Below are 26,573 nucleotides of genomic sequence, written 5' to 3'. Positions count from 1 at the left end.
CTCCAGGAGATCTAATGCCCTCTTCTGGTATCTGTATACAAATGACATTTATACATACAGATATAGAGACACACAGACACCCACCTCCCACCCAAATTAATATAAAATACATTTAATAATAGTAGTAAAATAAAAACAAATAAAAGTCTGAGTGCTAGACTGCAAGCTAACAGTAGGCTTACACTGAATCCCAGGACCACCACATAAATGACAATGAAAAGAGACTGGCCCTTGAGCTAAAAGTTAGAGGGCTTTATGAAACAAAGATGCCTACACTCCCACAGTAAACTGAAAAATGGTCAGGGGCAACAGAACCACATGGCTTGGCCAAAAGTGAATTCAATCAATGTCTCTGTTGACATGATTTCGCATATTAAATAAACCTGTGCCCACTAAGATTCAAAATAAGACCATAAGAAATTAAATCCTTAACATTAAAAAATGAGGGAAGCAATAAATGATTGACTTTGACCTTTAAAGTCATAAAACAGTGCAAAATATAAGACGCAAACGATTACCTATTATAATGGAAAAAATCTGATCAACATTGCAAAGTAATATGAATTTTACAAATGAAATAAAAACCATTAAAATTAACAAAAAGTTATTTAGTCTGTATAGAAAATATGGATGCATGAACACAGAGGGAAAATTAGTCAACTGGAAAATAAGAAGAATTTAGAAAGATATAGTACACAAAGAAAAAAAGGTTAAATCATGGCAGCCCCTGAGAGAGGGAAAGCACAAAAACTACTTTAATTAATACTGAGAATAGAGAATACAAGTGCAAAAACACATGAGAAAGTCAATGGCTGAGAAACTTTGCAACTATGAATTCACAAAGTCAGAGAAACTGAATTAGCAGTGTTTGAGTAATAAGATAATTGTAAGTGGAATAAAATACTGCCCATATTATAATCTCCAGAGCAGCACTTTCACTTGTGTAAGAAGTTAGCCAGGAAGCCAACACAAAAATGGCAATGAGATTTTATAAAATATATTAACCCACAAGAAACTATGAACAGAAGTACAAATGATAGGAAAGGTAAAACATCATAACAATAATAAACCTAACTTTGACCTTGTCAACTACTACAATAAATATAAGTGTACTATCACACCAGTTGAAAGATGCGGATTGTCAAAAGTCTTAAATATGGAGACCTAGGTAGTTATGGGCCAGTTTGAAAAGGCAGATTAAATATGAAAACACAGGGGGATTTGGAAGTAAACCAATGGAAATATATCTGTGGAAGGTTTATTGTTTCTAGCAAAAGTAGGAATGCTGGCTTCCCTCTTTTGTGTATGAGGCTCGATAAAACCCAAGACTATAAATAGAAATGAAAATGGACATTTCAAGTTGACAAAAGAAATCAGTTGGTCCTAGAGACATAAAATTCTATGTGCCAATAGCAAAGGTGAAATGTGGGAAGAAGGATAGGGAAAGGGGAGCAGTATAATAATAAAAACAATATAATAATAATTAAGAGGGAAGTTTACAGTGTCAGGCTTTTCTCTACTCAGTCACTGGTAGGACAGGGTAACAGTAACAACAGGCAGTAACTGTTTTGCTTGCTTATGTAAGGGATAAAGGTAAGTTATTTCTCAGATCAGAGGTTCATATTTCCACCACAGGAACCTCAAAAAGATGAACAAATAAAATGCAAAGAAAGTAGAGATAAATACATAAATCCAGGGAATAAATAATAAAAGCTAAATCAATGTTATCAATAAAGACCTAACAGGAAGTACATTGAGGAAAACCATCATTAAAACAGAACAGCACCAATGAAACAGTAAGTAAATGCCCTATAAAACATGACAAATATTATAAAACTCAAATTACCTCAATGTCCATTGAGCACTAGCCATTATACACTGACGCAATTTTCTATCCAACAGGAATGTGGAGTAATGATGACTGTGTAAGTTCCTAAGGAAGAGCCATAGATAAATGGAAGGAATATCTTAATAAACTCTAGGAGGAAACACAGTGAGAAATTCCAAGGTGTGTGTTTCCACGATGTAACAAACGGCGAGCTAGCGGTAGTTGAGTAAAGCCATATATGAACTGGTGCCATCGTGGCGGCACAAGCCTTTAATTCTTACACTGGGGATACAGAGGCATGCAGATCTCTGTGAGTTCAAGGCCAGCCAGTACTGCATAGTGAGAGTCTACCACAATACATGTATGCATGTCGAGCCACTTGTTACCAAACTACAACACTGCTGAACATAAATACGTACTGCATGGAGTTTGAGATGCACTAGGCACGGCCTGGATGGACTCAATTGGATAATTTCTATAGGTGAAGGCATAGATTAATAAACTAAGAAGCATACAGAACAGATATGATTAGCCAAGGGGGAATTTTTTCTTAGTTGTGAGAGAAAAGAAACTATCTCTGAACCAACAGTGAAAAGAAGGAAGGAACAAAAAGCAGTTCAGACCAGAAACACACAAGGGGAGCATTCTACCAATATGGGCGTGTGTGGATGTGGATCTGCAAAAGCCAATCATGAAATGGGTCGTTTGTGAAAATCACTAGAAACGGACGAAATGGCCACCTTCTCATAAAATTTGTTGACTACTGTTTAAGCCAATGCAATGTGTATCCAAAAGATACACAGATTTAGTTATTCTTTTATTTCTCTCTCTCTTTTCTTCGGAGCTGGGGACTGAACCCAGGGCCTTGCGCTTGCTAGGCAAGTGCTCTACCACTGAGCTAAATCCCCAACCTCAGATTTAGTTATTCTATGACAATGCTGTAAACCGTTTTTACCTACACAATGTAACTCAGTGTTGCACTATGAAGGTGGGCTCTGTTTTATGTATGTATTACAAATAAGGGAATAGAGACTCAAGTAATTCTGAGAATGTTACAGTTAACAAGTATTTTTAAAACAAACAATTCCAACTCCCCCCGCTTTGTGGGCCTCTGTGACAGAGGTTTTCCATGGAGATCTCTGGTCTGGCTAGATTCGCAGGTCCAGAAGAAAGGGAGAGAATTTGGGCAGGTGTTGTTCTACCTCTGTTTCAGGCTGGACCTAGTCAGCGGGAGACTGACTAGCTGGTGGTGAGGGGTGCGGGAGAGCTTCTGGTGGAGATTTTGGGAGAGCAGATCTCTGTTCTCCAAGGGACAGTGTCACAGCTCTTATGACAAAAGCACTCAAATGATGGAGTGATTCTTGCACACCTTTAATTCTGAACAGGACCCGTAGATACAGTATTTTGGGTGGGTCACCTCATCTACGTATTCAGGGGCGTGGTCTTGTCTCTACGACTGATCTGTCTTGAGCCTATGTGACTTGTGGTCAAGTCCTCACCTGTGGAGGAGGAGCTTGGGGCATTGCTCTACGTTACTTGGTCGGTTTCAAAACTCTCTACAGGGGTTTGTGGAGGGCTGCAGTTAGTGAGACCCTGATCTAGAAGACCGGGAATGCACCTACTGTTCCTATTAGGGTTTTTAGGGATTCGACCTGTCTAGACCAGGAATCAGGGTACTTTTCACAACTCAACATTCCACACCCCTTTTTAATTCCAGTCTCTGTTTGCTAGCTATTTTGTAGAACCAGTGTCCTTTTTTATTGGAAAACTGCATGCTAAGGTATTTAGGACCCTGCCGGCTGTATTATGTAACCCTTATAAAATGTGACCGACCGATCTAGTAGCAGCTATCAAACACAGAACACCCAGACCATCACAGCTAAGTCATGCTATCCTGGTTTTCTTCTTTTGTCTCTCCCAGCTTCTCTGATGGGAGTGTCTTACATGTTTAGACGAACACCTACGTTTGCCCTGGCCTCATTTAGGGGAGGTAACTGATACTGAGTTTAAGTATAGCAGTGGAGTGTCAATGCGGAAGTTCTCATCAGCAGAAGTCCTAGCCAGTCCGGGGCATTTTGTTTCTAATTATGAAATACCACTCGTTCAACAAGACCTTTGGCTGTAAATGTTTTGGGGGTTTCCAAATTGGGCTCGGCTCAGGTTGGAGCACGGAAATGCCACCACCTTAGAGCAGAATACTGTTCTCACATTTCTCTTTAAGAGCTCTGCTCACTAGGAAAACTCTGGTGCCAAAACCTCTGGCCTTTCTTAGCCATTCTGGTCTGCTTTGATTCGGACTGTTAGAATGAGCGCAGTTTACAAATTATAAAAGCTGTGGATGCACAGCTAGTCATGAAGCTTAAGACAATTAGTTCAAAATTTAGAAGCAGCAAAGCCCTAGCCTTTCAGGCATTCCAAGTGAAACAAAATAGCAGTTTTTGTGGTGCATTTCTGAAATATAAATATTTGGCTTACATTTTTCTGATAAGGAATGTAAAAACACCTTCTCTTTGCTTTAAGCCATGGGATTTTGGTGACCAGTTTTGTCAACATTTGGGAAAATACCTGAATGTGTGAACTTTAGAAGGGCATTAAGAGAGAGTTTACGAGAAGAATCTTAGAATATGCAAGCATACAACATTAGATTTCATAAGCAGTTTCTTCCGCGTCTTTCAAAATCACCCCCACTACAAACACAAATGCATAGCTGTTTAGATTTGTATGAACACAATGTTTCATATAATGTTGGTAATTGATTTATACTGATTATTTTCTATAACTCATGCATAGCTACAATCTCTCATATTTAAATATTATTTATGAAACAAAGTAAAAAATTGGCAATTCATTTTGATTAATCAAAAAGAAGTAAATTCACATTTATCATTTATAATTGCTATATTTTTCTTACTGTCTGGCAATAAATATGGTATCAGGGTAAATCCCTTCTGTTACTATGATTAAAAAGAATTACAACATTATGGTTCTGATCTTTTCCTTAAACCCTTCCTAGAAAACTTTCGGTCTGTGCTTATTCCTGTGTTTGAAATGTGGACTGTAACATTTGCTCAAGAGAAGTGACCCGTGTTTATTTACATGAGATTCTCTTTGTTTTAAGATAAACAATCACAGAAAATTCTACTTAGGATGGAATTAGCATCTAAAAGAACCAATAGTCCATATTAAGTAGTAAACATAATTGATTAAAGTTAAATAAAACTGCACATACTACTCCCCTGACCCCTGCATGTGGGAGAACCCCTGCAGCAGAACCTTAGATTGTGCTCAGTCCAGATTATATGAGACTTGTCTAAATCAATCAATCAACCAATCAATCAAAACAAGTCAGTAATGATCAGGAGTATACTTTAGCTTATGTTATATATTATTTAACATAAATCTCCAACACATTTTTGAAAGCACTTAACATTGGTGTATGTAGATTTAGAAGAGCATGACTGTATTGTATAAATGCTTCATTTTTATCCTTCCCCTTAGAAAGGCTTCAATTTAGTGAAGAACATTTTATAAATGTATTAATTTTTCTAGGGGCTTCGTATTAACCTTTTATGTAAGCAATTAGCATTCATCACCCATTTTTTTTCTGGTTCTTCTTATTAGTATTTCTTTTTTACTATATGCTATGCTGGTTCATTAACATACCATATTATAAACTTGATCTTGTTTAAGTGGATCTCCTCAGGCACTTAAGCCTGTGGGGAAAGGTTGGCTGACAAATGGAGGTGGATGTCTTAGCTTCCCTCTAAGGCATAAGTTGAGCTTGGAGTAAGAAAGGGTTATTTTCACCACTGCAGGCTCAAAACTGGGTCTCCAAACTCCTCCCTGGGCCTCTGTAGATATCAATGTGGTTAGCAAAGCAAGGAACGTCTGCTATTATTTTCCTACAAAATTTCTCCTGACTACAATGGTAACCTAACACACACACAAATGCACATGCACACACAGGCACATACATGTACACATACATCCATATATGCGTGCATATACACACATGCATACATGTGCACATACATGCACACACACATGCACACAGAAAAACACACACATATGGACATACATACTCATGTGCACAACACACACACACCACATGCTAGGAGTGAACAGGAAAGTTATGGAGAGAGTACTGGATTCCCTCATGGCTCTACCAGCACCACCATGCTGAGTGAGGCAAACCATCAGGAGAACTGCTCTGCCCACATTTGTTTCTTACTGTGTCTGTGGAGGCAGAAAGGTATGACAGCCCATGTCTGTGGCCTTCTTCTGTCTGCTTCTACTGGTGTCTGCAGCTTGTACATTTCTACACTGCCAGGTCTGTGGTGCGTGAGGGGAAATGAAACCCCAGGGAACTGAACTACTTTGGAGTGCCTCAGATCTAAGCAAATTGATCGGTCTCTGCTCTTCGTTTCTCCTTTCAGAATCGTTATGTGTTAGATTAGTCAGTTTTCTGGTGTGATAAAAGGCCTAAGAGAAACTGTTTAACCAAGGAAAGATCTGGATGAGCACAGGATTTTAGAGGTTTTAGTCTATGATGGGTTAGGTGTATTGTTTCTGGGCCTGTAGGACCTGACAAATACAGAGGCAGATCCTCGAAGCCAACATTGGACTGAGCATGGGGTCCCCAATGGAGGAGTTAGAGAAAGGACTGAAAGAGTTGAAGGGGTTTGCAACCCATAGGAAGAACAACATTACCAACCAACCAGACACCCCCCAAGAACTCCCAGAGACTAAACCACCAACCAAAGAGTACACATGGAACTACCCATGTCTCTAGCCACATATGTAGCAGAGGATGCCTTGTTAGGCATCAATGGGAGAAGAGGCCATTGGTCCTATGAAGGCTCAATGCCCCAGAGTAGGAGAATGCCAGGGCAGGGAGGTGAGAGTGGGTGGGTGGGTGGGGGAGCACACTCATAGAAGCAAGGAGAGGGAATAGGAAGTTTCCCGAGGGGAAACTGGGAAAGGGAGACAACATTTGAAATGTAAATAAATAAAATATCCAATAAAAAATGACGGAACACTATGGTAGAAGTGAGGGTTGAAGAAAATGCTGCTGACTTCATGGAGACCAGACACAGAGAGGGAAGGGGGTGGGAACAACGGGGTGGAGCAAAAAGGTCTGAGGACAAGATGTATCCTTCAAAATCATGCTGTCCAGTTATCACCTCTTCCAACTAGACACTGCATCCTCATAGGCCATTCAATAGGAAGTCATTATTGGAGTATCCATTGAGAAGCTAACCACCGTTAATATCTAATCACATTCAGTATTGCACCAACCAGAAACCAGCCTTTTAACACATAAGCCTCCCATTCGATTTCCCAACCATAGCATATACCTTTATATGTAATGTCCAGGAACTGCATCTGTCCATTGTGGGACCAGCGGAGATCAATGGAATATTTCATCTAGGTCCAGAGCCAAAAGGTGCTGAATTCACCTCCAAAAGTTCCCATGAACACTCCAACCATACCATTTCTGTTTTCTTTTTTTAATTTGGATTAATTTATTTTATTTTCATGGTCTTCATTTAAGTCCAGGGTTTTCTTATCGTTACATTTATTGGCATCATGAAAGCCTTCACTTTTCAGAGCTTCATGACTTAATTTCTCCCTGGCATGGTCCTCTTCTCTGGCATCAGCACATGCAACCGATGATGTATCTGCTCATGGATATGTAAGGACACCCAGAAAATGAAAATGGGTGGACGGAAACCTATTTTATAACTAGTCATTAGGGAACGTTCTAGTGGGATAACAGGTCTACTTGTTTAGGTAGCTTTATTTTGTGTCTTAGACTCTGGCATTTAAATGATAAGACAGTCTCCCGCATTGCACCCCCCCATTCCTAGAGTCAACACTTTTATGTTCTTGCCCCTGATAGCTGTTCCAATGCTGACATTTTCAGAGTGCCCTTTGTACATTCCGCTGTTACCATGGCATGGTAATTCTGACTTAGCTAAACATGTGCCTCTTCTCGTTAAAGGTTATTTTGGAGTGGGAGAAGCTGGTGGAAACTTAGAAAATAATTCATGGTCATAATGCATGGACATATCTTTTCTTCAGCGTGCATATAATTGGCGAGTCCAAGGACAGCGCTCAGTACCCATTGCTCAATTCCTTTCTCAAAGTGTTGTGAAGAAGATCCAGGTTGTAAACTGAGGTTATGGTCATGAAAAAAGGCAACAGAAGGCCCAAACATCTAACTAAGAAAATCGTTTGAAAGACTTAGTGTTCCCTTACCTTAATGACCTAATAGGTTTTAGATATTTCTCCCTCTATTTTAAATTTTGCCAAAATGTCAGACGTAGATATATTTTCTGCACGAGTATGCACCTACTGTAAAACTGTTGACTCTAATATAATCTTATGTTGTATGGGTATACAATGGTCAGTTTAGTAGAAAAACTGTGAAATGTGTGTGTGTGTGTGTGTGTGTGTGAGAGAGAGAGAGAGAGAGAGAGAGAGAGAGAGAGAGAGAGAGAGAGAGAGATGAAAAAATGAGCTAGGCAGATTCTGCATACCTGGTTTCATCAGTAACATCTGGAAAGCTGGAGGCAGATGTGGGGAAACGTGTGTTCTATGAATATGGAGGTCGTGTACTCCTATTCTTTCTTTCTATAAGGTTGTAAAGAAAGAACAAAGGTGACAGGTTGCTGCCAGAAATCTTAGTTTGGACAGTCACACAATGTCTGGTTCCTCTCTTCCATTCAAACCTGCCATGGGGCTTAATAAATACATAAAGACAAGATGAGCTAGAGAAAAGCCAGCCTTCCATCAATAAGCAAAGCACTACGAAGCTGATATTATTGTAATAGTCTCCCCAACAGCCCTTTAGTTCTGAGCAGAAGTGCATGGGGTTGCCAGGTGTACAATCAATGACGTGAAACATTGCTTGTCTAGCACCAACTCCTACAGGGCAATCTGCAGAATATGTGGGCATGCTCAGAGCAGGCGAAAGAAGTCATATTAATTTCTCAGGAGGAAGACACTTATCTCTCAGGCATTTACTCCATCCAAGATGAACACCTGGTAAACAGGCCGTGAAGACAGGAAGAACGGCTCCCTAGGTGACCTTTCCTGGTTTTCTGTCCTTCCTCTGCGGGGTGTTTATTACTGCATAGATTGCATTTTTATATATTCTTTGATTAAAGTCTCATTCCCAATTAAAGTGTAAATGTCAAAGAACTCTATTTTAACAATGTCTACCATAACATGAGGAACAATAAGTATTTGTTGAGTGATTTAGTAAATGATAAACCTGGTTTGCTTTGCTTCCCCTTCATCTACAGTGTGTGAGTCACCAGCTTCATGAGGTGCATCAGGAACCCTAAGGGAGGCTTGGCCCAGACCCTGCCTCTGCTACTGTTTATATGTCAATGGTACATAGAAAGGCAACAATCTAAGAATTAGGTGGAAACTAGCACTGGAGAAGGGAGATAATCTTCAAATAGAAGTTTAGGATGTTATTATTTTGTTGGCTTTTTTTTGTATTTTTGAATTTTATGACAGTATTAACTCTTACCTTCCATTTTCTCTCTTCAAAACCTTCAAACCCTCTTTTCTCTCTTTCAAATTCATGCCTTTTTTCCTTGTTAATGTTGTTGCATGAATTATGCTGCTACATGCATATATTTAAATACACATATGCTCCTAAATATAACCTACTCTGCCCGCATAAGGTTACTTGTATGTATGGTTTCTGGGTTGAGCATTTGGTATTGGACATCCAGTTGATGTAGCCTTCTCTGAGGAAGACTGTTTCTCTAGGGGGTGATTTTTTGAGGAAATAATTTTTTAGGGGCCAATCTTCCATTCTCCTAATATACTATGGAGTTATTTAAATACTTCTTCCTCTAAATTGATTATGTCACATGCATTTGTCTGCATTGGTACTCATCTGTAGCTCAGACACCTTGAAGCTGAAGCCTTTTTCTTTGTTACCATTTGTGGCTACTTTAAATCTTAAAATATTTAAGATTTAAATACCTAACCACCATGACCTCAAGTTTGTTGTAGGATAAGGCAGGATAATTTGGATTTGTTATCTAATAATGTTTTGTAAACGAAGAAGGGATGTCATGAATTTCCCACTATGGTCTTTGTTTTTGTTTTGTTTTGTTTTGTTTTTTTGACCTGGACTTATTAAGACCACGGGGTACAGGAGTTGCTCTGAGCGCAGGCAACATTTCCTTGGATAACTACACCTTTCCCATCAAAATTCTCGAACCTTAGACTAAATACTAAAAGGAAGAAAAATTATCCGTAAAGTTGCCTCAATGTACGCTCTATTTAAAGATGAGAACAGATTGCTACATATAATCACACGCAGAATTCAAAAGAGGTGTATGCAAGTATCCCTTGTTTTCATTTATTCGGGGAACGGGAAGAGAATAACAGTTCTCTAACTCTGAAGACAAGATGGGAGAGTGGCGATATGGAACAGCAATTTCCAGTTGCTACAGTGCGTGCAATGCAACAACAGAGAGAAGGGTCTTGTAGCCCATAAATTGGATGTATCTGAAGCCAGTACCTTCCCTTCAAATTCATGTTTTCATCCAGTGACAAGGGATTACCCCATCTCTGGGGGCGGGGCATGAAAGCTGGGCGGGTCATGAAAGCTGGGCGGGGCGTGAAAGCTGGGCGGGGCATAAAAGCGGGGTGGGGCGTGAAAGCTAGACTAGAAAACACTGGGCAGAGAGTTTCACAGTAGCTGACAAACGGCCCTTAGAGAATATTGCAACTCTTAGTCCTCTGAGTAAGGACGTCCGTCCCCGACAGTGGACGGTCACCCAATGTGGCAGGAATTTGTACTCGGTTAACTCTCCAGTGAGTAAGTCTCACTCTGCACAGACAGTTATGTATATAGTTAGGTTTCATTCAGATATACCTTTTGGAAGAGCGTTGGGCAGTGAAGGAAGAAGAGTCAAAATTCAGAATAAAAGTGCATGTGTCTATTGCAAATTAGAAGCATGCTAAATTCATGAAAGAGCTGACATTCTTTAGCAAGAAAGCTAAAAACAAAAGGGCACCATATATATATATGTGGATTATTTTAGAGTGTCGAGTTTTATCACAAAGTTTTCAGTAATGAATGACGGGGAAAGGTATATTAAAAATTAACTTCCTCCCATACCCTGTGACGGTTACTTATAAGATTTTCTCTACCGATGGTACAGAAGCACATTTCTTCACTGTGCTCCATGGTCATGAACATAAAGACATAAGAAAAAGACATAAGAAATGATCGCCCAGAACTCTAAACCCAGCACTGTGACCGATGAGGCAAGAGAATCGTTTGATTTCTCTGGTCTTAGTTTCCTTTTCTATAGAGTAAACTTCCATAATATTATTTGTAAAAGTTACGATTTTTTTCAACGCAAACAAAATTTCCCAAGTAAAATATACACAGGTAAATATTTGGTATATACCAATTTCAGCGAGTGCGGTGCTTTGCTGGTTCACCATGGGGTTAGATGACAACAGATCTCCGAAAGGAAGTCCAAGCTTGCTGTGCGAAAGGAATGCATGCTTTTGTTGATTTCCAATGTACCCCAATATACACTGAGCATCGTCATGGCCAATACCCATGGCTTCTATCTCTGTATTATAGAAAGTGGGACGGACCTCAAGCTTGACCAGCATTCCCACGGTGTAACCCTGTCTCTGTTGCTGTCATTCGTTCTAGGGGCTAATTTCACCCTGGCAGAATTGGGAATCTGCGAGCCCTCCCCACACCGAAGTGGTTACTGTTCCGACATGGGGATCCTCCACCAGGGCTACTCCCTGAGCACTGGGTCTGATGCGGACTCGGACACCGAGGGAGGGATGTCTCCAGAACATGCCATCAGACTGTGGGGACGAGGGATAAAATCCAGGCGCAGCTCTGGCTTGTCCAGCCGCGAGAACTCAGCCCTTACTCTGACCGATTCTGACAATGAAAATAAATCGGATGACGACAATGGTAGGCCGTTTCTTAAATACATTTCCATGCTCTATGCATTGCGTTGTTGGGAAACGTGGGCTTCCTTCTTGGTTCTGTTTGTTTCTAAGAGTTTTTAATAAAACCATTCATTTGCTTTGCTTTTTAAACCGACCTTGTCTCTCCAGCCTGAACAGGGGACAAAACAAATGAGATACCTTCCAGCATATACACTGGAGATGAGAACTTTTAAATCACATTTCGATAGTAACCCACTCTTCGGGTGCAGTCATTTGGTCTTATTAGCAAGTAAATAGCACCATAAAAGAGGTGGCATGATAAACTCTGACCCGTCCTTGGAGAATGTCCTCTTCTCCAAGTTCCTAGGTCTCAGTATTGATTTCCCTTCCCCAAAATAGCAACCTAGTTGTTTTTTCCCCTTTCCCCTGAAGCTCTGTGAAGAACCCCATCTTACCGTCACCTTTCATTTCCAGACAGCAATGCCTCATATCCGTATTAAAGATCAAACTTGGAGCCCATGATCTGGGGGTTAATAATGACAAATAGGAAGTGTCTTGCCTCCCAAGTAGGCTTCCCTTCTGTGTTTCCGTTCCCTCTTGGTACCTATCTAGGTTAATGGCTTCCCGCATCTTCCATCACAAATCACTGTGGCCCATCCATCAGCACTGTAGGTGAGTTTTAATGAAACCTTGAGAATTAAATACTTCTGATCATTAAGCGGCAAATACTGGGAAGCCTGCACAAGTCCGTAAAGAGATAAGGTGTTTGTTTGTTTGTTTGTGGGTTTCTATGAGACTCAGAAATGTGTTTAGTCAAAAAATAAATCGTTTTTTAAGGAAAAGATAAATTAGGTACAGCTGACTTTTGAAGAAAATCTCAAATGTTCTGTGTGTTGTGAATAGACTGCCTGTTGCTTAAAGAATTACCATTAAAATGTTTACAAATATATCAGTTAAGAATGTTTGTGTGAAATCTCAGAAACTTATATCAAAGGAGCGTTAAGTGCTGTCTTTCACCGAAAAGAGAGAAAGGAATTTCCAGGCAAACAGCTTTTCGTGGATGTAAACGCAGAGCTAAATGCCATTTAATCTGATGACTGCGTTGGAAATATACCATTTCCTGGGTGATTCACGTATATTCGAAAAGATGTCACTTTGTTGCACTGAAGTTTACTTTTAATTTCAAAATAATTTATTCCACGTTGGAGATGAGATGATAGATCTTACTGCTTCGTTCCCGTAGCTAATCAATATGAACACTCGGGAAGTTTTGTACTTGACTCCTTTTGAATTTTTAACAGAATTTTGAGACTTGGCCCATTTAACCCTCTTAGGGGCTTGTTGGCTAAGAACTTTTAAAAGTTTCCACGAAGATATACATCAAACCCATTTCCTGACGTCCCTTTTAAACTTCGGTGCGGGTCACGTGGTGTTTAAACGGAAGCAGTTTAGTCGTCCAGTAAAATCGCCGGAATCCAAGAAATCACACCCATTTTAAATGAGGCATTTGAGAAAATCTCCCATAGCTGCCGTTCACAGGGCTAGACAGGGAACTATCTACATAGTACTTTTTGTACATATTTATAGACTTTCCACCCTCTTATTTATACATAGCTCTTAAAAACTCAATCAATAAGAGGAGATTTCCGCTAAAGCCATATGAAAAACAACCAAAAAATTAAAAATAAAAAAAAAAAGTGCTTGTCTTGAATTTACCTAAAACTGCTGTGGGTGAGAAATGTTTGTAATTATGTATTTGGCAGACAGAGAGTGGTCCCTTTTACCCATCGTTATTGGAATGCATGGTATTTGATCCAGCAGTGTTAGAATTCATGGTATTTGAACATTTTTTTTTTTTTTACTTGAGAAAGTCTCTGTAAGTCCCTGAATACTGATAGGAACTAAATCCTTTGATACAATATCTTGACTTTTTTTCCTTTGATGCCAGTTATAATGCAATCAAGAAAAATATACTTGGCGATGCTATTCAGTTCTGTAGGAGATGAGTAGACTTGGCAAATTCTAAAGGTATCAAGGTATCTAAAGCCATCTAAAGCATTCAAGTGAGGCAATGTTATTTTAAAATATATAGACAACCTTTTTTCCTCCCTTTCAAAGAATCTTACTTATTTCATATATTCTAAGTATAGATGTAATGTACCCTTTTTCTCAATTTTAGCCCGAAATATAAAATATCACATAGGCTGTAGCCTAAATTCTTTAACATACACAAAGAGAGGGGCAAGGAAACCTGCAGGACGAGGTGTTAACTTCACTAAACTTCTTGCTCTTACTCCCTGACACATTCTGCTTGACACAGAGAAATCAATGCGTTTACGCACCACTGACTTTATGAAGTTCGGGAATGTATTATCATATAGATTGACAGTTGCCCACCGGTTCCACACCACAGCATGGACCCTCACAAAGCCGTCATTAATTTCTCGGAATTGTACCCAGCAATGGCTTCCTTCATAACAAACCCGGTGTCCTTCAGAACCAAATCAATACTCTTTTAGGTATGCCGCTCTTGAAGGGAAGTTATGAGAATCTTTGCTTTGAGGAAGAAGCCCTCCAGTTCCCCCCTTTAAATTGCAAAAACACACGACCAGGAAGTTTTTCTATGGGCTTCTACAATTGCAATTTCTTTTGCAAGGTATGGTCTGGAGGTGTAAAGATATTTTAAGGTTGATTTAGAGGCTTCATCCAGTATCCTGATTATGATTTTGCTAAGCATAGTTAAGAAGGCAGGGAAGCTTTGGGGGAATCTACTTCCCTTTCTTGATTTGCAAGCGTGTATCTAGCCTTTAAAACCATGTGCTAAGACCCTGGAGTTTGTCACTATTCCTTCTTAGTATTGATTGAGGTTCCCATATGCTGCTGAAACCCAAATAGCCCACAGAGAAGCCTGAGAATCCCAAACACACTGCAAACATCTCTACTCTTATTTATTATGATATTTCTGAGGTATAGACGCTACAAAGTTTTGCCTACTCTCAGCTCCTTATTGCGTCTGTAGTTAGCATTGTGCTGGGTAGAGCGGGGGAGGGGGGGATTCCTTTAAATAGATAAGACCCTCAGGTCCAGAGACTCTTATCGGGTGCTGTAACCTTGGCTCTCAGCTAATGATGGCTTGGCTAGAAATGACAATGAGAATTGAGAACAGACAGGTTTTCCTGTGTGAAAGCTGACGGCATCTGTACAAAGGGCGTTCCCAGGGACTCTAAATTGGAATCAGGCTTTTTTTTTTTTTCAGTAATAAATGTCCCACTTAAAATAGGGCCTCTTGAAGGCTCTTTGCATCACCCGAGTTGTGGAGAAAATGGGACAGTCACTAATACACACGAATAACTAATTGCCCCCTTAAAGATGCAGCGCAGCACCCACTGGAAAAATCCGGTCTACGTATTCCTGACTCCCTTAGGCAGTTTCCTCACCTTGGAGACTTAAAAATATCCATGGGGTTCCTTTCTTTTCTTTCTCTCTTTCTTCTGTCTTCAGCATAATGCTGGTTAAAGCTACTTTCTTGGAAATCTAGAAAGAAAAGAAGAAAGAGAAAGAGCTTGTCTATATAATTCAAAGTCTGAATTATGAAAACCTAACCTAGCCTGGGTAAAATCGGTTCAGACATGCATGCCCCTCCCCCCGAGTAACACCAGAAGTAAATAAGAACAATACACATTTCCCTCATGTATCAGTTTGGAGATTTATAATTTTTATAACACACTTGGAGTTTAAAGATAGAAATGATGACATGATTGTATTTTATTTCATAAGTGCTGCTTCTTGCCACATGAAGGCTGAATGGGGAAGATAGTGGACATCAATCTGTTAGTGCTCTTGGTAGTGGATGGCGGTATGTGGGTGCCTTCAGTTGAGTACCACATACTCGGGTGCTTCCTATTGTTAACTGTGACCAGAGATATGAATCCCAAGGCAAGAAAGGATCTTCTAAAACCGGGAACAACTTAGTTGTTACTGCCAAGCAAGCTTCATTCGTTTACAAGGAGAAGCTATCGCTCTAGGAAGTGTAACACATGAGTGCACGTTACGTGAGCCCACGTGAGACCCCCGGGACTTTAGTTTCCACCCCACCTTATTAATCTACCTACCCCAAACATTTCTTTTGTGTTTTATGATCCCTTGTGTTTATTTCTTCTCCCTCTGTCACAGTGACATTTCTGGAGGATTCCTAATCAGTCACAAACATTCTCTATTAGTGACAGACATCACAAAGATGCATAATTTTGCTCTTAGGAAAAACAGTGCGATTGTGGCATAAACTCTCACGATATGGATCAAGGAGGGGCACTGGAGGCCCAGCCCCTCTCTACAGGAACTACTAGCAGTTAATCTTTGCTGAGGGTTTTCTTCCCATTGAAAAGTAGCCCAAGTGGCCCATACCCCAGTAAATTATCTCATGCCCATATACACACAGTCAATTGTGATATAAGGGCAGGATACACACAGGCACAGATACATACATACAACATACATACACACACACACACACACACACAAAAAGACATACACATACACACATATACACACACAAAGATACACATAGGCACAAACACACTGATACATACACGCACATACACACATGCACACAGACACATGTACATGGACATTTAGATGGATGGACACACACAGGCACACACATGCATCTACACGGATGCATGCATGGACACACAGAAACACACACATAGATACATACACATAGTATAAAAGTTGGATGGAGTCTTCTTGAGAAGAAAAGGGGTTCAATCAGAGAGAGGAGAGGGCATGTACTTAATAGTACGATCTACTAACATGTAATCCATACTCAAGTAAAACTGTCAGAGAGTAAGCCAAAGGATTTTTCCGTGGAACGTAAGAACATATTTTAATCTCTTAAAACATAGTTTCAGGTACACACACACACACACACACACACACACACACACACACACACACACACGAAAACAGAACAACTTTCAAGGTCTTTGATGACAATTAAATACGAGTATTTTAAGTCTTTTTTCTTATACTTAGGAATTTGCAAAAATAACATTTACAGAGAAATGTATTGAGTGAGCTAAAAATAGATTGAGACAGTGAAGGACATGGGAGTAAACAGTGCAGGTCTGCATCCTTGAAATTCCTGAATGTGAATGGATGATCCCATTTTAATGGCAGGTCCCATTTTAATGGCAGGTCCCATTCTACGAGAGTCTATTAGTAGAAGCTTTATTAACCTTGTAATGTTTAAAAAGTTTTAAAAAGAATATAAGCCACAAAGGCTAATTCATAACTGATAAAAGTCCTGATGGACTCAGAAACAAAATTAGGAATTCTGTGTAGTCATATGTCTGGATACACAGGAAGAGGTGAAAGGGCTGATTCCCTGAGCATGTCCCCCTGGTTGACTTTAAAATGCAAAACTACTGAGAAATTAAGCAATATACATGTTACGTTAAAGTAGAAGAAGGTATTTAAAGATGTGAGCTGTGGGCCTCCCTTTAATACTATGCATTTCGTTGTATAAACCTCATTGACATGGTCTTTGAGTGTGTGTGTGTGTGTGTGTGTGTGTGTGTGTGTGTGTGTGTACACACACACACACACACACACACACACACACACACAATTTTTTTTCCTTTAGTGTTTTCTTTAAAATCCATTAATGCTCCTAGAGGCAGTCGAGCAATGGCTCCACTCAAATAAAACAAAGTAGAGACTTTATTTTTGGCAAAGGGTGACTTGCTCATTACACATGTCATCTCCAGGACTTCGGGGAGACATGGGGCTGGGCGTATGATCATTGGGTTTTAAGCTGCCAGGCTCCTGGTACCTGGACTTTGACATTCAGTGGACTGGGAAGGGTGCAAAGGAGGACTGGGTGGATGTTTCGGCAGAGCACACGCTCTTTGGACGCTCTTTGATCAAGAGAATCTAACTGCTGAACTTCTTTTTGTTCCTGCCTGTTTGTCATGTTTCTGTTCAGTTCTTTGTCAAGAATCAAATTAAATTAAGAGATGGAAAAAAATGTACCACAAATCAAGTATTAGGGCCATAAGTACATAAATTTCCTACAGACAAATAAATCAGACAATGAACATGCATTGAAAATAATATCAAACTAAAAAGGGATCGGAGAACACTGGGCACACAATGAGATAATTGAATTGGCTGTTTTTGAAACTGGGATGCATCAACTGAGAGGAGAAACTTCCAACTAATAGATTCGTAAATAGAATAGAAATTTCAGACAGGCGGGCATTTAATTTTGAGTACTATTGAACGCTTGTGGGAAGACCTACCTAGAAAATTGCCCTTGCCTGGTTTCTCTAACCTCGTTTTAAATTATGTCAGAGGAGTCACAGACAGAAATAAGTGACTTGTGGGAGAGTCATCAACAGCAGGGATTGTGAACTAGAGTCCCTCAGGTTGGATATATCCCAGGTAGTGACTGCATTTGATCAGTGCTGTGCTTAATGAAACGCAACAGGGACTTTGTACAAGCGAGCTATGAGAAATTAGAAATTGTTTTATTTTTGCAAGGAAAGAAGAAAGGAGGGGCCGATTATTTTGGACTTCTCTCAAAATACCAATAATTTGGTTTCAGGATTCTCTCTGAACAAACTGGGGTTATAGGAGCAGCTGATGTAAGCAGGATCCATGTTGTTGAACCTACCTGAGCTCCCCGGGGGCTACTCCATAATTTAACGTTCTTTAATGTGTGTACAATACTTGAGTTAACAACCTTGACCTAAGTACAAACTTTTTGCGTATCAGAGATAATCAAAACTGTAAAACGCAAACTAGAGGCCAGAAATTTTAGCTCCGTTGAAAATATGCTTAGAACAGAGGTTTTCTCATTGGTAGGCTCCTCAGGGAGGAGAGTTTGATGTTGGCGTACCACTTTTCTGGGATAGTTGTAAGGTTTTTAGAATCAAGTGCTTCCAATAAAATAGAACTGAATAAATGACTATCTAATTTATAAACCACTAACATATAAACCACTAGCATATCTCTATGGATACGTGTCTGGAAATGATATAAATTTGATCTTCTAAAGTAGTAGTTTTGAAATGGTTAGAAATCTTTGACACACATACTTCGATAACTTTAATAAGAAAGCATATATATATATAGGTCAGAATATAGGAAGGAGATGGACAGAATCCTCACTTTAAAATTTAGCTACTATAGCTGGTTCAGAAAAAGCCCAGGACTTTTCATGAGGGGAAAAAAAGCACATAAAGAGGAAAAAAATGACCTAGCACTAATTATTTTCAACAAATGTGTCCAATCTCCAGTAACGATGAATTGAAAGTCTACCAAATCACGTGTGGAGAGGGAATGCCTTGATCTTTAGCAAACCTTAAGCATTCTTCGGAGAAAAGGACATAGGTGAAGCTTGCTCATACTGAGCCGTGAACAAGTGGAAGACAGAAATAATGTTTCCCAACCAAGGAAGTTTCCACCAGTGGGACACTCAGGATTAGTCCTGGGTGGATCCCTTTTTCCCACAGTGAAGTAGGAGTCACCTTACCCTTTCAGGGATATGCATGATGGAGAAGAGAGTACTGAGGTAAATACAGGCTTGTTTAATAATGAGACATTTAGTAAAAAATAACTGAGATGGCTGGATTAGCATTCTTCGCAAAAGATTAAATTAAGGATTATCTCTGTGACAGGTTTCTAGTCACCTCAGGGGACTAGAAATGATGTGCAGGCTAGCAATATTTCCGCTGCTATAAACAGAAGGGTCAGGAAATTCTTCCTTTATTGGGGCTATTTGCATCCAACCCTGAAAATGGCAAGACCCTGCCTTAAAATGAAATGGTTTTAGTATTTCATTTTACTCTCATGAAAACTCAAGTTTTAAGCACACATCATCTATGAACATACTACATACACATGACACATGTGAAACATACACATGTTGAAACACAGAAATGTAAGTGTTATAAGCATGTAGATATTGTTATATATTTATGTAGATATAAAAATGTTGAAACATTTTGAATACTATAATTTCTGTGAACTGGAGTCTTGGTAGCCACTGAAATAATTGAATAAATCCTAATCTCATGGCATTATATTGTATTTTCTTTCATGTGGCTTATGGTAATGAAACTAGACCATACATTTAACAACTTTGTACAATTATCATTTTTTATCTCCTATAATGACTTTTACTCCTTATACCAATACCTATGAAGTTTTCACATAGGTAATTGTTAAATAAACCAACCATCCACATACGTTTATAGGGAAGTGTTTTTGTCTGTGTATTTGACTGGAGTAACGTAGCTTTAGCAGTATGTATTTTAGGCAGGTTAAAATGCAGTTGGGACTCACAGGAGTGAAAGTGGAATGATGGGTGTTGTAAATGAAAGAATGCATAGAGTCAGGTGACCAGAGATAGGCATAGGTGTGGAGATGATGATGCTAATTTTGGAGGAGTCAGTCCCCCAGCAACTCCAAGTTTCCAGACTAATGGGGACATAGTGATTTTATTGGAAAGAAGTAGAAATACATGCAATCATGTGTAAAAACCAGATAACTGAAACCTGTTTCATCAATTTAGAGAACATCTGTGCATCACACACGTACTCCATTCTTACATATAAAACTTACCTATGTCCGTGGGTATGACTAGAAAAGTGCAATAATTATAATCAATGATATCAGAGAGCATAGCAATAACCCAGGTAGGAAGAAGCTAGGGTTCTCTCACTCACGAATGCACCTGCTTTTTGACATTTGAACTAGGAGAAATTAAAATTTGGTGATGTCACAAGTATTTGTAATCACGAGAGTAATATTTGAGAAGCACGTAGATACAAGATAAGTTACAAGAGCATGGGAGTAGGTGCCTAATTCTCTATTCAAAGTCGGAAAACATGGCCAATGATGGATCCTTGTTGGCTTAAATTCTCAAGACAGAATCTCAGTGGTTACCCTGCCTGTGTCTAAAAGCATTGGTCAGATGGTTATTAAATATTGTCAAAAAGTGCTCAGTACAAGGAAAATGGTCACAATACCATTTTCACAGGAACATTTGGTGTGTTGTAGGTCACCATTGGCTAGATCTGTTCCAGGTACATCGTGGTTTCATGAAGATTAGCTCTGCCATTGCTCCTTGAGTCATCTTCTCATGTAATTTGTTTAATTGTTCCTGTACCTCCTGCTGTCTCTTGTACCCATAGCTATATCTCCCTTCTCATCACTAATCTTAGATATTTTTATCTCACGTGGTTTTTTAATCAGGCTCGAAAGGAATCTATTTATGTCTCTTGCAAGATTTTTACTTTGCCTTTCCTGTTTGTTTCTCTCTCATTAAGTTGGTCTTTATTATATTTTAAACTCGTTGAGTTTAATATTTGGAGCGTATTTTGTAGTTATTTTTCTAACACTGCAAGATGGGCAATTATTTCTGGTAGTTTTAGCCTTTCCTGCTTAATAAGGCTAAGTATATCATGTCCTATATAACCTGGTTGAAAAAAACCCTCTCTGTTGCTTTCTAAAGAGTCTCAGTTAAATATAGACTTTAAAAGTATAACATAATCAGATTCTTATGTAAGAAATTAACAAATGCTAGAAGCCACTTTTTATTATTAATTTTTATGCAGATGGAATTTATATACCTGTATGGAAAACATGTGATATGTTGGCATGAAAAACATATTTTAAATACTAATATAAGTACATGATATATACAAATATATGATAAATAGAGAGGACCTATTATTCTGTATCAGAGATAACCATAGTCCTCAAATTCAGGCATGTGCTCTTAAATCTCTTTTTCTGCATAAAGGAGGGCTGATAGTGTTGCTCAGTGGTAAAATATTGGCCTACTATGCTAAAAATAATAAATAAATAAATAATAAGGAGAGGACTTAAGACATGAATATGTTTTCTGAGCTGATAACATCATTTACAGACCCTCACATAGTCCTTTGTCCCCAGTAAACATTCTCTCATGGCATCGCTCTATCTATCTATCTATCTATCTATCTATCTATCTATCTATCTATCTATCTATCTATTCATTTTTCAGACATTGGAGAGCACATAGTATTTCTTTGGGCTAGTACATTTTTACAATTTCCTTTATTGAGCATTTAGCTTGATTCTATTTTAGACACAATAAAGAGCAGCCTTGAATAATTCTGGAGTAAATTCCTTAAAGAGTTAGAATAAACAGGTGTGCCTGTTTGCCATGTTTCTCAATCACTTTCCTAATAGGAACACTAATTCTGGCAATGACACCCTGAGATCTGCCTGCTACACGTGTCACTGCGGTTGGGAGTCACAAGAAACTGACATTGGCAACTTTCCACTTTGTCTTAATTCTCTTTGTCGTTTATATAAACGAGGGAGGCTGAACAACTGTCTGTGTATCCCCTGACTGTGTGGATTTGTACCTTATTACTCTTAACTTCTCTTTAGGAAAAAAAATCCAAGAATAAGTCTTCTCATTTTTCTTTACACTGACCATAAAGGGTCCTGATGCTTCTTGTTATCTATATAGATACTTTATTCGTGTTATATCTTTATTAGTTATCAGACACTTTACATCCCAATTGCAGTACCCCTCTTCCCAGTGCACCCCTCACATGTCCGCTCCTCTTATCCCCTTCACCTTCTCCTCTAAGAGAAAGGAGCCCCTCCCACCCCGTACCAACTCTCTCTGGCGCATCAAGTCCCTGAAGGATTGGGTATATCCTCACCTACTAAGGGCAAGCAAGGCAGCCCAGTTAGGGGAACAGAATCCACAGGTAGGCAACAGAGTCAGGGACAGGCTCTGCTCCATTTGTTAGAGGAACCACATGGATGCTCTTTGGTTGGTGGTTCAGTCTCTGCTGGTCTTCCTGTGGAGTTCCTGTTCCCTCAACATCCCTCAGTCCTTCCTCCAACTCTTCCACAAGACTCCCTGAGCTCCAACTCCTGTTTGGCTGTGAGTCTCTGCTTCTATTTCCATCAGCTTCTGGGTGGAGTTTCTCAGAGAACAGTTCTGCTAGGCTCCTGTCTGCAACCATAACAGAGCATTATAGTCGTGGCAATGATTGGTCTTGCCAATGGGATGGGTCTCAAGCCTCTGTCCCTCTACTTTCTGTTGTCAAGACAAAATGTGGATCAAAGGTTTGGTGGATGGGTTGGTGTCCTATCTGTCCACTGGGAGTCCTGCCTGGCTACAGGAGGTGGGCATTTCAGGCTCCCTATCACCCCCTGCTAAGAGTCTCAGCAAGAGTCACCATCATAGATTCCCTGGAGTGCCCCACCCCATCCCAGGTCTCTGGTACATTCTTTTTTTGGAGCCCAGTTTTTGTTGTTTGTTTGTATTTTTAATTTAATTTTATTTCATACTTATGTTCTATCTGCTCACTGTCCCCTTCCCGGTTGGTCACCCCTTCCACAATTCTTTCCCCACCCCCTTCCCCTCTTCCCCTGAGCTGGTGCTCCACCCAGGGTCTCCTCCCACCCTGTCATTTCTTTTCTTTTCTTTTTCTTTTTTTTAATCTTTATTAACTTGAGTATTTCTTATTTACATTTCGATTTTTATTCCCCTTCCCAGTTTCCAGGTCAACATCTCCCTAATCCTTCCCCCTCCCTTCTATATGGTCTTCCCTTCCCCATCCTCCCCCCATTACCACTCCCCCAACAATCACGTTCACTGGGGGTTCAGTCTTAGCAGGACCAAGGGCTTCCCCTTCCACTGGTGCTCTTACTAGGCTATTCGTTGCTACCTATGAGGTCAGAGTCCAGGGTCAGTCCATGTATAGTCTTTAGGTAGTGGCTTAGTCCCTGGAAGCTCTGGTTGCTTGGCATTGTTGTTCATATGGGGTCTCAAGCCCCTTCAAGCTCTTCCAGTCCTTTCTCTGATTCCTTCAACGGGGGCCCGTTCTCAGTTCAGTGGTTTGCTCCTGGCATTCACTTATGTATTTGACGTATTCTGGCTGTGTCTCTCAGGAGAGATCTACCGGTTCCTGTCCGCCTGCACTTTTTTGCTTCATCCATCTTATCTGGTTTGGTGGCTGTATATGTATGGGCCACATGTAGGGCAGGCTCTGAATGGGTGTTCTTTCTGCCTCTGTACTAAACTTTGCCTCCCTATTCCCTGCCAAGGGTTTTCTTGTTCCCCTTTTAAAGAAGGAATGAAGCATTCACATTTTGGTCATCCTTCTTGAGTTTCATGTGTTCTGTGCATCTAGGGTAATTCAAGCATTTGGGCTAATAGCCACTTATCAATGAGTGCATACCATGTGCGTTTTTCTGTGATTGGGTTACCTCACTCGGGATGATATTTTCCAGTTCCATCCATTTGCCTATGAATTTCATAAAGTCATTGTTTTTGCTAGCTGAGTAATATTCCATTGTGTAGATGTACCACATTTTCTGTATCCATTCCTCTGTTGAAGGGCATCTGGGTTCTTTCCAGCTTCTGGCTATTATAAATAAGGCTGCTATGAACATAGTGGAGCACGTGTCTTTGTTACATGTTGGGGCATCTTTTGGGTATATGCCCAAGAGAGGTATAACTGGGTCCTCAGGTAGTTCAATGTCCAGTTTTCTGAGGAACCTCCAGACTGATTTCCAGAATGGTTGTATCAGTCTGCAATCCCACCAACAATGGAGGAGTGTTCCTCTTTCTCCACATCCTTGCCAGCATTTGCTGTCACCTGAGTTTTTGATCTTAGCCATTATCACTGGTGTGAGGTGAAATCTCAGGGTTGTTTTGATTTGCATTTCCCTTATGACTAAAGATGTTGAACATTTCTTTAGGTGTTCCTCAGCCATTCAACATTCCTCAGCTGTGAATTCTTTGTTTAGCTCTGAACCCCATTTTTAATAGGGTTATTTGTGTCCCTGCAGTCTAACTTCTTGTGTTCTTTGTATATTTTGGATATAAGTCCTCTATGAGTTTTAGGATTGGTAAAGATCTTTTCCCAATCTGTTGGTTGCTATTTTGTCCTAACAACAGTGTCCTTTGCCTTACAGAAGCTTTGCAGTTTTATGAGATCCCATTTGTCGATTCTTGATCTTAGAGCATAAGCCATTGGTGTTTTTGTTCAGGAAATTTTCTCCAGTGCCCATGTGTTCGAGATGCTTCCCCACTTTTTCTTCTATTACTTTGAGTATATCAGGTTTGATGTGGAGGTCCTTGATCCACTTGGTACTTTCTAGAGATAGCCACCTCACCCTCAGCCAGATTTTCATTCACTCTGCTGTCCTGGACTTTTCTTTCCACACCTGATTTCCCATTCTCCTTCCCATCTCTTCTCCTACCTGGCTTTCTTCCTTCCCTTCCTTCCCACCTCTTATGACTATTTGATTCCATATAGATGCTTTAAATGTTATTCATAGGCATTAAATCCAAAAGGATAGGGAGGGGAAGGAGAGAAGGTAAGAAAAAAGAAATTGGAAAGAGAGGAGAGAGGAGGTAAGTAGGAAAAGAGAAGGGTGGGAGAGAAAGAAGGAGAGAGAGAGAGAGAGAGAGAGAGAATGAATGAATGAATGAATGAATGAATGAGAGAATGAGAGAATGAGAGAATGCTAGTGGAAAAGCTGTTTAAAATGGCCAGGTTCACCAAAAGAGTTAGCCCTGAGGAGAGTGGGTGTTTTGTTTCCATATTAAATATTTCAGTGGTTGTTTAGAATGCAGGACTTCATTTCAGATTGTTAATTTATAACTACGCAAGGATAGAATTGCATTCTGCACACTGAAAGGAAATTCACATCTACCAAGATAACCTGCCGGGCACCTTGAAGAGATAGAATCCAGCAAATGATGTATTAAATATTCTTAAAACTTCCTCCATCTATGGCGCCTTTGATTCAATGAGGTTTGTAATCATAAACACAGTGGTGTTCCTGCGACTGGTATTTTTTTTTTTTACAAAATAGGTAGTTCTACATGCAAGATAAATATCTTACTACATAAGGAAATACTCTGAAAATAATCATGTGGAAGCAATTACTATTGTAATAAGCGTATGGCTGTGCTAATATACTGCGCTGCTTAATAATTGATGTTCTAGGGTGGAAACGTACAGAAAAATCTCAATATTCCAGGGTGTCCCTTTGTACATTCAGAATGGAAAAGGCCCCGGTGAAATGCAGCACAATTAAGAGAATGCAGGGTGTCTTCCACTTCCGCTGACACACATTTATGACGAGGAACAACAAGGTACATTGGGAAAGCAGGAAGTGCACAAATCATCTTAATGTGTCCCACTGTGGTATTTTAGTCCCTCTACAACGCGGTCCAATTTATGTTTTTAGATCTTGCTCCTACTCTCTTCTAAATATATTTTTGGTTGCAACCCAACTGGGATATTTACCCTTTCTAGAGAACACTCTGCCCTCCTTACTGTCTGTCTGTCTGTCCAATTTCCTTAGCTTGCGCGGCAAGACATTCACCTGCATATGTGTAATCTTCCTAGTCATCGTGAAAGAATGTCCAAACGGTCCTGATCCTCTGTGAAATCCTGGGGGCTCTCTGGCTGTGAACTGTCATCCTTCTGAGTTCTTTAGCATGTTATTGACTCATTTCTTCTAGATTTGGTGGAAGGAAAATAGTACAGCCTTCACCATAACTGAGCAGTGAATGACTGCAGATATATTTTAGAGATGGAATATTCAAAGCAATTGTGGTGAAAATTCTAGGAACTGATGACAAAAAAATGTCAAAGACTTTAAGTGTCAGGGTCTTAAGCACTAAGTTAGCGAACCCCCGGGGAGTATGGTGATTGGGGGACTCAGTCATAGTTTCCTCATGAACTAAGAC

At 39.8% G+C, this 26,573-nt stretch overlaps 1 protein-coding gene across 3 annotated transcripts in view; it reads left to right on the top strand.

Annotated features, from left to right (window-relative positions):
* Positions 1–26,573, top strand: part of Tenm2 (teneurin transmembrane protein 2) — a 935,438-nt gene that overhangs the window by 66,247 nt on the left and 842,618 nt on the right. For all 3 annotated transcript variants that reach the window (XM_032911994.1, XM_032911993.1, XM_032911992.1), the window contains exon 2: positions 11,535–11,810. In XM_032911994.1, coding sequence (XP_032767885.1) covers positions 11,535–11,810 — 276 coding nt within the window. The remainder of the gene's footprint in view (positions 1–11,534; positions 11,811–26,573) is intronic.

The sequence above is a fragment of the Rattus rattus genome, chromosome 9 (assembly GCF_011064425.1).
Source record: "Rattus rattus isolate New Zealand chromosome 9, Rrattus_CSIRO_v1, whole genome shotgun sequence".
In the NCBI taxonomy this organism is placed as follows: Eukaryota; Metazoa; Chordata; class Mammalia; order Rodentia; family Muridae; genus Rattus; species Rattus rattus.
This window is presented reverse-complemented; position numbering and strand designations above follow the sequence as displayed.